This window comes from Jaminaea rosea (genome assembly GCF_003144245.1).
Source record: "Jaminaea rosea strain MCA 5214 unplaced genomic scaffold BDZ90scaffold_10, whole genome shotgun sequence".
NCBI lineage: Eukaryota > Fungi > Basidiomycota > Exobasidiomycetes > Microstromatales > Jaminaea > Jaminaea rosea.
The window spans coordinates 494,310-508,676 of record NW_020289984.1 but is presented as its reverse complement, the minus strand read 5'-3'; the positions used below and the strand labels follow the sequence as shown (position 1 = coordinate 508,676).

General features: G+C 59.1%; 5 protein-coding genes across 5 annotated transcripts; 3 read left to right on the top strand and 2 right to left on the bottom strand.

Moving 5' to 3' along the window:
• Positions 1–1,358: 1,358 nt before the first annotated feature.
• BDZ90DRAFT_42664 (hypothetical protein) lies at positions 1,359–4,822 on the top strand. Its single transcript, XM_025509587.1, has 2 exons — positions 1,359–1,480; positions 1,572–4,822. The coding sequence occupies exons 1-2, from the start codon at positions 1,453–1,455 to the stop codon at positions 4,613–4,615; spliced, it is 3,072 nt and encodes a 1,023-aa protein (XP_025361205.1). The 5' UTR covers positions 1,359–1,452; the 3' UTR covers positions 4,616–4,822.
• BDZ90DRAFT_42714 (hypothetical protein) lies at positions 4,823–5,991 on the top strand. Its single transcript, XM_025509588.1, has 2 exons — positions 4,823–5,480; positions 5,733–5,991. The coding sequence occupies exons 1-2, from the start codon at positions 5,029–5,031 to the stop codon at positions 5,806–5,808; spliced, it is 528 nt and encodes a 175-aa protein (XP_025361204.1). The 5' UTR covers positions 4,823–5,028; the 3' UTR covers positions 5,809–5,991.
• Positions 5,992–7,168: 1,177 nt separating this feature from the next.
• On the top strand, positions 7,169–7,321 carry BDZ90DRAFT_205152 (hypothetical protein; the record flags this gene model as incomplete). Its single annotated transcript, XM_025503926.1, has 1 exon — positions 7,169–7,321. A coding segment is annotated over one exon (153 nt), but the record flags the coding sequence as incomplete, so codon positions are not given.
• Positions 7,322–8,774: 1,453 nt separating this feature from the next.
• BDZ90DRAFT_233194 (hypothetical protein) lies at positions 8,775–12,314 on the bottom strand. The gene has a single exon (XM_025506550.1). It carries the CDS (start codon positions 12,257–12,259, stop codon positions 8,975–8,977), a length of 3,285 nt encoding a protein of 1,094 aa, XP_025361202.1. The 5' UTR covers positions 12,260–12,314; the 3' UTR covers positions 8,775–8,974.
• A 302-nt stretch (positions 12,315–12,616) lies between these two features.
• BDZ90DRAFT_233192 (putative SEC14-phosphatidylinositol/phosphatidylcholine transfer protein) lies at positions 12,617–14,341 on the bottom strand. Its single transcript, XM_025506549.1, has 7 exons — positions 13,852–14,341; positions 13,682–13,760; positions 13,541–13,595; positions 13,432–13,472; positions 13,071–13,356; positions 12,942–12,995; positions 12,617–12,875 (listed from the first exon to the last, which is right to left on the bottom strand). Exons 1-7 carry the CDS (start codon positions 14,066–14,068, stop codon positions 12,621–12,623), a joined length of 987 nt encoding a protein of 328 aa, XP_025361201.1. The 5' UTR covers positions 14,069–14,341; the 3' UTR covers positions 12,617–12,620.
• Between the last annotated feature and the right edge of the window lie 26 nt (positions 14,342–14,367).

Below are 14,367 nucleotides of genomic sequence, written 5' to 3'. Positions count from 1 at the left end.
AACAATAACCAAGGCGCAGGTGCATCCAACAGCCGTGGCGGTCAGCAGCCTGTACCTCCTAGCATGGCTGCTGGCGGTGACGATGCCTTCAAGCTCGACGGGTCCCACTTTGGGCTGGGAGAGAGCGACGACCTTGGCTTCACGTCGGGTAAGGTCGAGGGTGGCTTTGGTCTCGACAGCTAGCGGCGTGGCGCAAAAGGGCTGCAATTCAGCTAGCCCGCTCGCTCGTCGTCATGTAACAACAGCTTCTCGTCTCCTCTGTCTTCTCCTCTCTAGTCGTTGTAGCCTCGTACACCCAGCGTTCTCGATACCTAGCCTTTCCACTTCGTCTCGAGACGCCGCATACCCGCCATTCTTCGCTCGCGCTCCCCACGATCGAAGCGTGTCTGTCTCTCGCGGCCCTTATCCAAATGAAGAGTAGTTTATGCGACCAAGACACCATAGCGCTGTGATTGTGTGACTTGTGACTCTTACCCATGTCACGCAGCGAGAGACTTGGGGCGAATAGCATGCGTGGAGCAGCATCTGCCAAAACCTCGTCGACTTCTCCGCCGTGACTCAAGCCTTGCTGCGCTATGACTTGCTTCTGCGCTGCTAAACGCTGCTGCGCTCTACGTACGTACGTACGTCTCGCCCCCGGCTCTACGTACGGAGCTGTCTCTGGCTGCAGCTTGAATAGCGTCGTCTGCCTTGGCCCTTCCGCGTGAGCCGGCGTAGGTGTGGAAATGGAGGAATTGGAATTGGGAGAGCCAGTGGATTCAAAGCGAGGCGAGGCTGGCCCGCCCAAACGACACACACTGCTCTGCCGCCTTTGAAATTTCGAAGCCGCCGTCTAAACGATGTCCGTCCGGCGACGAGCCGTCTCCTTGTCCACCACCTCCCTCCTCTGAACCTTCCAACCTAGACAACGTAGCGACTACCACTCTTCATCACCGACGCCGCCACTACCATTACATCTCTCAGCGGCAGTTTGCACAATCGCGAAGAGCAGCGATCACAACGTCCCTGCTCCATTGCACACCTCGACTCTCCACGTCGCCGCCGAGCTACCCGCTCAGCCAACTTCATTATCTTCTGAGCCCACCTCGCTGCCGCACTCGCGGGCCTTCCAGCGACGCCTTCGCTCAGGAACGAATTTCAATCGAGAGCGCAAAGCTTCAATCACATCTCAGGTAAGCCGGTCGTCGATCCTGTCCAGCTCCTTGATCACATTGATGCTCAACATCCCACCCAAACCTCGCCGTGCCCTCGCAGATTGGCATAGCGTTCCTCGTCCATCCATCCATTCAAAGCCAGAGAGAATATGATTAAAAGCCCCTTCACAGCTTCATCTCACCGAACAGCTCCACGACACCATCAACAGCAGCGGACCAAAGCGCTGTGAGGCTGCGCGACTGCGCACTGAGTAACCCACACACCACGAACCAATTACAGGCGGCTCCTCGACCATAGATGCCTCGAGCAGGCTTGACCGATCACCGTGAGCACACATAGAGAGGGGCGAGCAGCAGCGGTCAACATTAGCAGCGAGGCTCACCGCACAACCATGTCTCCATCACCGGCGCATACAGCTCGCTTCGGACCCTCCCATAGACCTCCCTCAGAAAGAAGACTCGCATCCAGCCCTACGCATTCCGGCGCGTCTTCTCCCGTACCATCCATTCAAGGCTTTCAGCGGCAGATTATACCTTCGCCGCAACAAGCAGCATCCACAAGTAGACACAGCAAGCAACCATCGCCCTCTGCAGCAATCATGTCGTCCTCGCAGGGCCCAAAGAGAATACCTCTGCCAGGCAGATCCAGGCGACCCAAGTCATCCAACCGCAAGGTATCCAGACCGGAGCGCAAGGCGTCGGTACGCAAGGAGTCGTACGACCTGGACGAAGATGAGGCCGCAGATGACGATGTCGATGCTGCTTTAAAGGATGATTCGGACCTGTCCGACGCTCCTTCCCTCCCATCACCCTCTACCAACGACCTCGAGCACTCAGACTCGGACGGCGAAATGGCCGCTAAGCTCCAAGCAGCAGGCGATGGCGAGTCTCTCCTCGGCTCAGGCGAGTCAGGAGACGAGCAAGAAGATGACGAGGAGCGGTTCATCGTCGCAGAGACAAAGGCAAAGGCGCGAAACTCGATGAGGGCGAGGCAGCGTGCGAGACGCGCAAGCGTCCGAAACCATGGCGAAGGTAGCAGCAATGGCGTTAACGGTGGCGAAGGCGACGATGTCGACAATCTTTCCGACATCGGCTCAATGTCACCCGACACGATGCGCCTGCTCGGCCTCTCAACAATTGGCGACGAGCTGCTGCAAGAGCAGACTGGTTTCCATAGCGACTCTGAGCCCTCTTTCACCGACTTCTTCGCCTCAGACGATGAAGGGCTCCAAGCAGCGGACGACGAGGGAGCCAATGCAATGACGACGGACGACGACGAGCTCACCTCAGACGACGATGACGAAGAAGACGACGACATCAGCGACATCGAGGACACACTCATGGGCATCGATGAGCCCTTTCTCGCTCACGTCGGCGCAGTCAATGGCGCACCGCAGACGGCTGAGCAGCTTCAAGCGGCAATGGAAGCTGGGGCTCAGATTGCTGCACAGGACATCCCGCTGCTCGTCATCGAAGATCTCGACGGCCGACTCATCTACGCGCGCGCGGGAGATGGCGAGGCCGTGTTCGGGTCAGATGGAGAGTTTGAATTCGTAGACGAGTCTAGCTCGGATGACGACTCGGACGATGAGGTCGACGACTTGGGACTGGACGCTCGCGACCCTCGTTGGGCGGCAACGGCGGCCGAGTGGGAAACGCAGGGGCAGGGCAGCAGCAGCGGTATGACTCGACTTCCAGCGAGCAGGGCTGCAAGCAGGGACGCGGACGTTTTTGAAGACGACGGAGATACAACTGACGAGCTGCCGGACGAGGAGATGCCCTTCCCGCGTCTGCTAGTTGGATCAGTCGACCCAAGAGGAGGACGCACATCTCGCCGAGCTCGAGCTCTGGCTGCGCAGATGAGGAGGCTGTCACCCAACACGGCAGGCGCGAGTTCTAGCAAGGTGGCCGAAGAAGTCGGTACCAATCCTTCAAATCCGCAAGAGGGCAATGCTACCTCACCATCAAGGCCATCACCGAGTACTGCCGCGGTACCACCCGCAACGCCAAGCAACGGTGATGCCCGCGAATCGCCAGACGCACGACCAGCCATGGGCTCCTTTATGCCTTCATCTACCAAGTCAGTGCATCGTGCAGTCATCGACGGCTCACGCCAAGCTGCTTCACCGTTCACGAGCAAGTACTCGCTGCAGCGCAAGGGCCTCGCTGGCAAGCGCAGACCACGCCGCTCTGCCCTCGAAGCCCCTGGACAGAGCGTCGCATCGAAGCGGGCTCGTCGCGACGACACAAGTGAGGCGCCGTCCTCGCCCGAAGTCAGGAGCGCTCCGCTCGCAATGGATCTCGACGATGTAGTGGACGGCTCGATGCTGTGGCGTAGCAGCGACTCGTCGGATGAGGAGCAGGACTCGGATGCAGCCTCGGAGAGCACGGCAGCTGCGGACGGGGTCACTTCTCGCTCTCGTCGCTCTTCGACCACCTCAGGCGCTCCGTCAGGTTACGCAATGACGTCCAGTGCCTTTTCTCGCTGGCGTAAAATCCCCATGGGCGCATTCCGAGACCAGCAGCAGTCCCGTGCCGGAGGCGGAGGAGCTGGGCCGTCCACGACGCCTGCTCCGCCTCAGCCGATGATGGGCAATTTTTTGCTGCAGAGAGTTGGGCGAAACAGCAACAGGCAGGAAGACCATCATCACTCGCCCTTCCGTAGGACAGGCAGCTTAGGGAGTAGCCTGCACATGGTAGTGCCTTCCCCGCATGCAGAGGGGGACAGAAGATCCATGGTCGTCTCGCCTGTGCTCTGGCCAGTACGCGGAGGCGGCAGTAACGGGAACGTTCAGCAGACGCCAGGTGCATCGAGCAGCAACGCGATCGCCTCGGGGTCAGCAGCTGTGGCAGCGACACCCCACGGTAAGCTCACAAAGAAGGAGAAGCGTGAGAAGAAGGCGCGCAGAGCAGCGCAGCGCGCAGCGGCACGAGCGGACAAGCAGCGCTTGCAAGTTGAGCACATCTTTGGCGAGAACGAGGCTGGTACGAGCGCGTTGGCCTCTGCTCCTTCCACGCCTACTGTTGGAGGGACTTCTGCACTTGCGGCTGCCCCTGCCTTGCAAGCGCCGCCCAGCCTCTCGCCATCGAGTGCGATGCCTAAGCTTTCCCTCACCGAAGCATCGCCAAGGGCCTCACCGGCGCCGCGCGATGATCAGCAGCAGCAGCAGGCCAGTGGAGCAGCAATTTCTACAGCGCCCGCCACCTCGCAGCACCAGCACCAGCAACTGGGCCTCCAGCCACAGCAGAAGATCGACCTCTCCCTGCCAGGCAATACGCCCCCCACGCGCGCTGTAGCAGGGAACGGTCCTGTGCCTAGCCTGCCCTCTTCCACCTTTGGTGGACCAATGACCTCACCCCTCTTTGGTGGCCTCTTTGCCCCACTGAACATGAGTGCGCAGGACGAGAATGACTTGGAGAGTCAGGGTGGGCCTGGTGGGGCCGAGGCGCTTCGTATCTGAGACAACGCGGCGCATGGTGATGACCCTTGTTGTTTGGTCTCTGTTCTCTGTCTCGTCCTCCTTTCTGTTTCATATCACATCAACGACACCAACGAAAGAACATTTGTCTCATCCGCAATCTCAAATTCACATTGTCTCGTATCTATTTCTCCACTGCGTCAGGGTCTCGATCCTCACCCACTTGACGAAGATTCTGCAGGGTCCTAAGTCTAAAGAGCGCCCGGGTAGCGATACGGGCGGCAGAGAAGGGTCCAGCGGGCGTGCAAGAGGGTCATTTTAGAGCTCCTGCTGTCTGCTCGCCTTCGGACCCTTAGACCCTTAGAGCCTTGGTCGTCGTCGTCATCGATCTGGCGGGAAAACTGGGGCGCATCATCGAGCATCAAGCAGGGTCCTACGTCACTACTGCCATATCGATGGATGATCGCCGCGTCTTGGTCGCCCTATCATCGTCGCTTCTCGCAGTCAATGTCAAGCCGCCGTTCAATGACGAAAGTCGACGTGCGATGTCGCGCGATGAAGGCCGCTCTCATCATGTTGCCCGTGCGAGCGGCTCAGCGTCCCGTGCCCGAGCCCAGCCCGATCCTTGTAGCTTCTTTCCACCTCGATCGGCAACCTACCTCGAATTGGCGAGCCAGCGCAAAAGAAGACTGACGTTGAGTGGCGAGGTGATGAGGAGTAGAGGGAGCGGGGGGACCGTGAGCTGGGAAAATCTCAGGTTTCATCATCAGCCTCATCCTCGTCGTCCTCTAGCAGCAGGCGCATCTGGACCTTCGCAGCGCGACTCGAGCCTTGCTCCTTCTGGACTGACTGACGCACGCACAGCGCAAGCACACCAAGGCAAGGCAAGGCAACGAAGCAGAATTGGGTGAGTTCATGCTTCTCTGCACGGTCTCTCGCCACGCAGGGGTCGAAGTCTCTCTCGACAAGAGAGCAGTGAACGACGACGACGACGAGGACTGCGACGGCGAAGGTGATGCTCAGCAGCAGCCTGGCTATCACGTCGTCTTCGCCTGGAGAATTTCATTGGCGTTGGTTGACCCGCTCTCGCGATCGTCTCGTTTGTATCTCTCGTCTGCGCGGAGGCTCACACATCGTACCTACGCGGGTGCACAATCAGCTCCGTCGACTCGTCTGACACAAGCAACATCCAGAGGGTGCAGCAGCAGCAGCAGCAGCAACATCGCAAGCATTAGCTGGTGGCAGCGGCCGAGCGAGGCAGACGACAGGCCGACGCCCGCCCTCCGGCACAAAGCCAGGCGCTGTCTTTTGCGTGTTAGCGAGCGAGGAGGCGCGCATTGGCATTGACAACAAGCTCGCAAGTCGTGGTCTAAGGCAAGCAAGGCTAAGCTCGCGGACAGACAAGCAAGCAGGCGCCCTATCGTGAGTTTAGAGCGTCGTCGAGGTCTGGGCGTGCGTGCTTGGTGGCGAATAGCATTGCGGCACTTTGCCACTGTCCCGACTTTAGAGCTCGTCGACCTCGACGCTCGGAGACCCTTTTTTCTGTGTCGAGGCCTCGGCCCTGTCGCCTGCTTTCTCAAGGCTGCCACTCGGTCTCCTCTTAGAGCTCTGTCGCTCGCTCGCTCTCTCCCCCTACGGCGACTGCTTCTCGCGCGGAATAAGCTGGGCCAGCGCCTTTCTCGTCAAAGAAGACAGAGACAGGCCCCGACAACAGCGACCGAGCAGCGACAGTGGCAGAGGAATCAGGACCCCTGGACCCTCGATCATCTAGACACCTGCCTGACTTTGAATCCTGCCTCTCTCGATCCCCATCGTCTCGATCCCCGTCCTCGTCTCAGTTTGTTTAGCCCTCTCAACTCTGCAACTCACTTGGTCATCGTGAACCACATACATGCAACACGGTCTTCTCGTCGACAAGCAGCCATCCACCACTCTGACGCCTTCTAGTCATCCTCGTTCATAGCGACGGGAGCAGCAGCAGCAGCAGCAGCAGCAACTCTTCTTCGTCTTCTCAAGATGACCTCATTCCAAATGCCATCAGCTGCAGCTGGAGGCACAGTCTCCATCCTCAACAACGGCAGCAGCAGCAGTAGCGGCGCTAATGCCAGCCTGCCGCCCATACAGACCGACGTCAATGCCTCGGAGCCTTCGCCCTCTGCATCGTCGTCACTCTCAACGGGCTTCAGCCATGGTCATGGCAGTCGCAGCGCTAGCGGTAGCCGTGCCGGCGCCGACTCAATGTTCAACAGCTCTTCTCGCTCGAGCAGGACATCGAGCGAAGCTACCAATATTACTCGTCCAGACTCTCAACCATCGTCGTCGCGCGGCAAGGTTCTCGACGGCAACGTCTTCTCTCGCTCCCCTCAGCCATACAATTCGCTTGCCCCTCCTCGTCCGTCAGCCCCATTGCAACCATCAGCGGGTCTCTATCCCCCGCCGCGATATGAAGACGACATGGTCTCTGCGCGAGGCAGCGAAGCACCTTCGTCCACCGCAGCCTCAACTTCTTCGCATCGCAGCAACAAGCCTCGCGCTACCATCGTTCAAGGCGGCAAGAAGCGCTATCCTTGTAGCCATCCAGGCTGCGACAAGACTTTCTCCACCAGCGGCCATGCGGCCAGGCACAACCGTATCCACACGGGACAGAAGCCGTACTGCTGTACATTTCCGGGCTGTCAGGCGAGCTTTTCTCGACAGGACAATGCCCTCGCCCACTTTCGAACCGGCCACGCACTCGCAAAGAATCGCTCAGTCGGAGAGGACGAAGCGGCTGATGCCAGCGGTAGTCTTGCTCCCTCCTCTGCACCTTCCTACGATGCTCAATCCGATGCGCACGCCGAGATGGGACGTCGAGCTCTCGAAGAGGGCACCGCCATTGCCGTCGTGCGGGACGGCAAGGTCGAGAGGACTGTAGGCATGCCTCGGGGTAGGGCCTCGTCCGGGTCAGCTTCCATCTCGCGTGGCGGAAGGTCTCGCTACAGTGTTGCCGCGGGCAACAATGATGTGCCTGCGGGCGAGAACATGGACGAAGACGACGATGACGACGAGGAAGATGAGGACATGATGTACGCCGATGGGTCCAAGCGCTACTCCAACGCCGGCCCCACTCCTGCAGCAGACTACGCGCAGAGCCACAGCGGCGCGGGCGCACCGTACGGCGGCGGCCCAAAGGGCACCGCGAGCGATGCCATCCGGGAACACCATCGTCTTATGGCCACCCACTCGAGCCCTTCATCGGTGCACTCCGACTACAATCCTCGTACTTTGCCACGTCCTCTGGGGCATGGCCATCCCTCTGCCGCCCCTGTGGGAAGGCGAGCCCATCCGTACGCCTACACCCCTCCCACTCAGCCCCGCAGCCATCACTACGCAGGCAGCGAAGGTCCCACCTCGCAGTACGACGACTATCCCGCGGGACCCGCTCCGGCATCCTCAATGTCGTCGTCTTCCTCATCGCCGTCCTGGAACGCCTATCGCCGCTCATCTCAGATCGGCGGCGGTGGTTCCGTTCCTCCCACACCCCCTCCTCCTCACTATCAAATCGGCAGCGGGCTGTCCTCCTCCTCCTCCTCCTCGCAATACGCTCCACCTCCTCCCGCATCCATCGCCGCCTCATCGCGAAGTAGCGACTCCAACGCCCCTTGGCAGCCGCTCCGCCTCGAGGGGCTCAACTTCAACATGCGCGGCGCCGGCAGCAGCGCTCCCCACAATCCTAGCGCCACTGCTAGTGGACGCAAGCCCTCCCTCCCCTTCCCCTCACCCTCCGCTCCTCTCTCATCCTCTCCCTCGCCCGGCACCGCTAGTCTTCTGAGGAATGGCTACTTCCATGCGCAACACCCAGCAAGCAGCGGCCATCTTGCTGGAGCGAGCAGCCCAGGAGCAGCCTCTGTTGCATCATCGGGCTCGTCCTCTTCTTACCTTCCTTCGGCCTTCGCCCGCCCATTCGCCTGCTCGTCGGACAGGTCGACCACGACCAAGGACGGCAAGTATGCACAGCCTGCCTACGCCACGGCTAATGGCTTCGAGGCAAGGCGACCGCCTAGCTTAGCTGGATCAGCGACCAGCAGTGGCAAGGCTGCTGGACGTGGAGAGGACGCGCCTATCGTACTTCCTCCCTTGCGTTTGCCCAACGCGCCCGCTAGGTCGTAGAGGAGGGCAGTGGCTGATGACGCAGTGCTTTGTCGTGCCAATCTTTCTTCAACACCACTACACTATCGCGACCGTTCCTCTTCTTCCTCCTCTCCTCTACCTATACCTCACCCTTTGACTTTCGTGTCTTCACCTCTCCACATGTTGTCTTCTCGTCATACCTCTCCCTTTCTCAGCCGCTACACCTACACCAACTCCTAGAGAGTTCATTGTCGATAGTCCCATTATGAGTCTTAATCTATCTACAGTACACTACCACGTCAGCCCCTCTGCCCTATTCCGTCTCGCACGGCTACGATGACGCTCATGCTGTCTGCGGTCCAGCCACCACTGCCCTTCTTCCTCCTCCTCCTCCGCACCGTCGCGCTTACCATGTTCCTCCAACAATTTCGTCCCCTTCTTCTTCCCAACCTTTCCCACCACTTCTCCCTTCCCTACCACCTCCCCACCCTCACTGAAACGCCTCTTCCCTCCCGCACCCCATCTCTCCGCGAGCCACCCCGTCATCCACTCATGCAAAGCACGATACTGTCCCCGGACGGACATACCGTGCGGTGAGTCCACAAAGGCCCTGAAGGTCCACAGCGTGGCGGGCTTGATGTGCGCAGACTCTAAAAGGTCGAGAAGCTGGGCTGAGTTGCCAAAGTGGACATTATCGTCTCCCGTCCCATGGGCTAGGAGGTATGGGGTGCGAAAGAAGCCAGAGGTGGGGGGGACATGCACTGCTGATTTGGCATAGCCGTCCGTATTGCTCGCCTCGGGTGGGACGGAAGCACGATCATCCTGACCCAATGGAGACTTCATGAATCGTTCCGTGTAGACTGAATCGTAGAGCTCCCATTTGGCTGGCGGGGCGACGGACATGCCGAGGCTGAGCAGCTGATCCTTTCCCGAGTTGGCCTCGATGGTTTTGGCTGTCAGGTAGCCGCCGTACGACCAGCCCCAGAGGCCAATGCGTTTCTCGTCTACGTAGGGGAGTCGACGTAGCTCCCTCACTGTGGCTAGGACGTCCTCTACTTCCACGCTACCGAGGTTGCGAGCGATCCCCTCTCTGTACGCCTGACCGCGGAATCCAGTGCCACGACCGTCCACTCGGACGACTACGTATCCCATCTGCGTTGCAAGCACCTCGTGCCAATGGGTGCGCAAAGTCTTCCCCGCCACGATCTGACTATCCGGCCCGCCGTACACGTGAATGAGCAATGGGTACCTCACAGACCCCGAGGCATCAAAGTCGTGCGGTCGAAGCTCTTGTGCCGTAGCCGTGACGTGGTTGCTGGTGGTGAGGGTCACATTGTAGAAGAGGGTGTGCGCCTTGACATGCTGGGCGGAGGCGTTGCGTGCTTTCTCGTTGTCCTGGACATGCCAGGTGAAGGAAGGGTCGTCTAGCCCTACGACGCGGGTGAAGGGGATGGACGGACCTGTACAGCGCAACGAGACGTAGGCCCCCTTGGGGTCAAAAGAGGCTTCGAATGAGCTAGTGGGCCAGGAGGCCGTGATGTCCACTGGCGCCTTGTCACCATGGCTGTCAAGATCGACGGAGAAGATGTGCCTCTTCCAGATCTGCCCGGGTAGGGGTGCTGAGTAGTAGACCTTGCTGCGTTTCACATCGGCGAAGAGGAGCTGGTCCACTTCCCACTCGCCAGTCGTAAGCCAACGTGATGGCTTGACCGCGGTAGAAGAGGGAAAGAAGGCTATGTGCGCGTATCCGGCTTCGTTGTGCAGGACTTCGAGGTAGGCCGTGGTACCCGTTGAAGATGGGGCGTAGACGCGCCAGCTTGCTACGCCCAGGGCAATGAGGTCGTGTCGGGGCGTGATCCAGCTGCGTGACCCCACGTCTGTATGGCGCACAGCTTTGCCGACGACGATGTCCTTGACCTTCTGCTTGCTCTTGGTGCCGCTCCTCGTCAAGTCGAACACCAGTCGCCTGCTCTTGTCGCTATACCTGTTCGTCTCCACTAGACTGAGCGACCCGTCGCTTAGCCACGCCACGTCTATCACCAGACTCTCCTTCTGCCCGTCGATAGACCCGAGAGCTAGGTCGACGCGATTGGGTTCGCCACCTGCCACACCCACGTCAGTGACGCTCGTGGGGGAAACAAGATCCAGCTTGGCCCCCTCTACATCTCTTGGGTCCTTCCTTAATCGCTCCAAATCGACAAGATGCGCGCTTACCCGCGGGTTCGGGTAACCAGGCTTAGGATACTTCATTTGCGTCTTCTTCGGATACGGGGTCACCTGCCCCGGGTGAACTGTATCGTTTCCTCCCGCATAGATGGGGAATTCGTAGATGGGCACGTCGGACTCATCGAAACGGAGGTAGGCGAGCTTGGTACCGCCAGGAGAAACCCAGAGGGCGTGATCCGTCTCGAGGATCTCCTCTTCGTAGACCCAGTCAGCTCCGCCATTGAAGGTGGTGATTGTCCCGTCCTTGGTGATGCGAATAGGTGCGGCAGGAGGGGAGGAGGCAACATTGATGTCCAGGGCGATGTAGAGGTCATTGTTCTGGACGAAGGCCAGACTGGTATTGCCTACCCATTGGGCATTAGAGATCGTGGGCAGCTGTGTCGCCTCACCGAGGGGGATGGTCTTCTTCTTGCGAACATCATGCACCCAAAGCCTGAAGCGCTTGCTGTAGCGCCATACGTCTCTCTGCTCAGTGGTGAAAAAAACCATTGCCAAATCAGGCGATGGGTGGAACTCCTCCCACATGACTGGCTCGCCGTGCTCATCCACCACATCCCTCGCCTTGACATAGGTGACCTTGCCTCCTCCCTTGGCTACTTTCCCCTCGCCGGTCTGATTCTGACGCGCATGAGTAACATCTTCGAAGACGATGTCCCCCTCCACCGGGTCAACAGTCATGAAGACGCCCTCGTCTGGGTCCTCGTAGCTCCAGTCCAGGCGGCGATCCGCATAGTCCAACGTGCCATTGAAGATGGTATCCAGTCCCACGGGCTTGAGGCTGCGCCAACCCTGCCTAGCCAACGTCTGCCTCGTAGTGCCCTTGGACAAGGACAATTGCTCGTCTGCCTCCTCCGGTGTAGCCCAGCCCGGGATGTACTCGGAGACGGAAAAGGAGGGAGCATTCGCGAGGCCGTACTGGCCCTTGGCGTCGTTGCTCGAGGGTGGCAGCTTCTTTGCCGCAGAGATGGAGGGACTCGGTGGGGCAGAGAAGCCAGGAATGAGGACGTCGACATGCGCCCATGGATTGTGCGTTGGGTGGGAGGAGCTCAACCAGGCTAGGAGGGGCACCACCAGAATCAAGCAGAGGACGAGAGCGACGAGGTAGAGAAGGAGCCTTTTCCTCGAATGGCGGGGCTGAAAGGGAGCTGGCGAAGGCGAAGTTGCTCTTCTTGTGGTATTCGGATGATGCTGTTTCATCAATCCGACCCTCTCCTCCTCGTCGAGAGAGTCGTCATCGCCTCCTTCTGCTTCGTCGTGATATCCTCCCTCTCCTGCTGCCTTCTTCTCGTACAGGTCGTCCTCTAACGAGGCATCGGAGGCCGTACTGTCCGACCTGGCGGAGCGCGCCATGTTGAAAACGTCAGTCTTTGAGGGTGTGGATGATGGTGATGATCAGCAGCTCGAGGGGAGCGAGCATACACTCACTCTCTCTCGCAGCTGTCACTTGTCCTTTGCCCCCGTCCCACGCTCGGACCACTGTCGAGCCGACGGCGATCCGATGCAAGGGCCAACGGGGCGAAGCAGCGCAGCAAGGGCCGGTGTTCTATCTTTGTTGCAGGTCAGACCATCGAGCTCACTACCACCAACCTCACCATCTTGTCGGTCATCTTTCATCAAAGTCACGTCTCATCTCTCTTCTTTATTTGCAAAGAGCCCAGAAGTGCAATAGATCAGACAATGGAACCGCACCTGCCTCCCCAGGCACTTGCTCTCACTTGCCATTCGTCGCCCCGGCCTCGTGCTTCTCCCTCTTCTCCCCGCCCTCCTGCTTGACCTTCTCGATGATCTCCTTGCCATCGGGAGTATTCCACGGTCCAGCATCAGAGGACATGCATCCGCCCTTGTCTGCGCAGTCGCACTTGCCGCCTACGATGGTGGGCAGGTCCACATCCGGGATCTGCTCGAGGAGCTGCTTGTCGTCAGAGAGAATGTGGATCTTGTCTACTGTCACCGGGTCGAGGTATCCCTACGCACGCGGAGAGAGGATGGTCAGCAAGATGGATGCACGATCATTTTCTGGACGTTGACTCACCTTGATCACGTTCCAGACGGTGTTGAAGAGCCAAGGCGGGTGGACGATGTAGAGCTGCAGCGACCAAGAGGTGCGGCAATTCCGTTAGCATCTCCGTCACAGCCCACCATCTCTTCCTTTCGAGCTCACCTTGCCCATCGTCTCCGGATAGTAGTACTGCCCAATCTTGCTCGCCTCCTGCACATAGCCCGAGACCTTCCAGAACTGGCTGAGCCCCACATTCTTCAGATCCATGATAGTACACGAAGTCTCGACGAGCTCGCCCTTTTGCGCCGTGCATACGGGCAGACGTTCTCTTTGGAACTTCTCGTATTCGACGACGAGCTTCTGCAGCTGGCGCTCAGGCGTGGTGACCTCGTAGAGCTTCCTCAGGTCAAGCTTGCCGAGCTGTTCGATGTACACCGGGCGACCGTCTCTGCGAGCGAACAAAGAAATGGATGCGACTGTGAGCTGCCAATCTGCCAGTTGATGATTATCACTACTTGCTCACTTGTCTTGCTTGTGGTAGAACTGCGGGTAGATCTCATCGACCTGGCGGCGCGGGGCGAAGATGTGAACTGGCTATCGATCACGCGCCTGACCTCCCTCTGGCCTCTTACCTTCTCCTTTTCCGGATAGTCAAAATTTTCGTAGAGCTCGTCCACCTTGAACTCCCTGCAATGATGACAGGGGTAGCAAATGACGATGGCTGGTCAGCATTCGATCTTCTCCTACTCTCCGGTCCGTGGGCGCCGCCTCACTTTCTCCACTTCTCCGCATCCTTGAACATGGTCAATGCAGCCTCGACGTCCCATTTGCGTGCTCGAAGGAAGCGGCAGACTGTCGCATAGCCGGCATGAGTAAAGCATGTCAGTCGTCGCCCCCTTGTTTCTGTCTCTGTGCTGCTCCTCATCGCACCGCCCGCACTCACGACAAGCATCATCATGCCTCTCCGGATTAAAGATGCCTGCCTCCTCAATCTTTGCCCTAAACTGCTTCAGCTTGTGCTCCTGTCCCGGGTCCAAATGTCCCGGCCTACCGCTTTGACGCTCTTTGGCTGCTTGCATGGCCTTGATGTCCTTCTTGGAGAGCTTGGACGAGCCAGTCGCGATAGACGACTGCGAGTTGCGTCGTGAAGAGCCGAACATGGTGAGAGATGAGGGTATGAGTGGGCGAGAAGGATAGGCCGAAGATGGAGGCGAGGGCACGAGAGGGGAGCTCTGTCTATGAACTTGAGGCCGGAGATGAGGGGCTGCTGCTGCTGATGATTCTGCGAGGCGGTGGAGGGAGGGGTCGATCCGCTGTCTTGACCAAGGGAAGGAACGAGTGATGGACGTCTAGTCAAGCACACTCCTCTTGCTCGAAGGAGAGGAAGACAGTCTACCGTAGTCCTCAGTACCAGGTCAAATGAGAAGCGCGCTTGCGGTGGTAAGATGCAATAGCGGGT

Coding starts and splice junctions, on each gene's coding strand:
- BDZ90DRAFT_42664 (XM_025509587.1), top strand. CDS start 1,453: ATGCCTCGAGCAGGCTTGACCGATCACC. Junction 1,481..1,571: donor AGCAGGCTTGACCGATCACC/GTGAGCACACAT, acceptor CGGCGCATACAG/CTCGCTTCGGACCCTCCCAT.
- BDZ90DRAFT_42714 (XM_025509588.1), top strand. CDS start 5,029: ATGGATGATCGCCGCGTCTTGGTCGCCCTATCATCGTCGCTTCTCGCA. Junction 5,481..5,732: donor AGGCAACGAAGCAGAATTGG/GTGAGTTCATGC, acceptor GTGCACAATCAG/CTCCGTCGACTCGTCTGACA.
- BDZ90DRAFT_233194 (XM_025506550.1), bottom strand. CDS start 12,259: ATGGCGCGCTCCGCCAGGTCGGACAGTACGGCCTCCGATGCCTCGTTA.
- BDZ90DRAFT_233192 (XM_025506549.1), bottom strand. CDS start 14,068: ATGTTCGGCTCTTCACGACGCAACTCGCAGTCGTCTATCGCGACTGGC. Junction 13,596..13,681: donor GATGCGGAGAAGTGGAGAAA/GTGAGGCGGCGC, acceptor TCATCATTGCAG/GGAGTTCAAGGTGGACGAGC. Junction 12,876..12,941: donor CCGTCTGGAACGTGATCAAG/GTGAGTCAACGT, acceptor CCGCGTGCGTAG/GGATACCTCGACCCGGTGAC.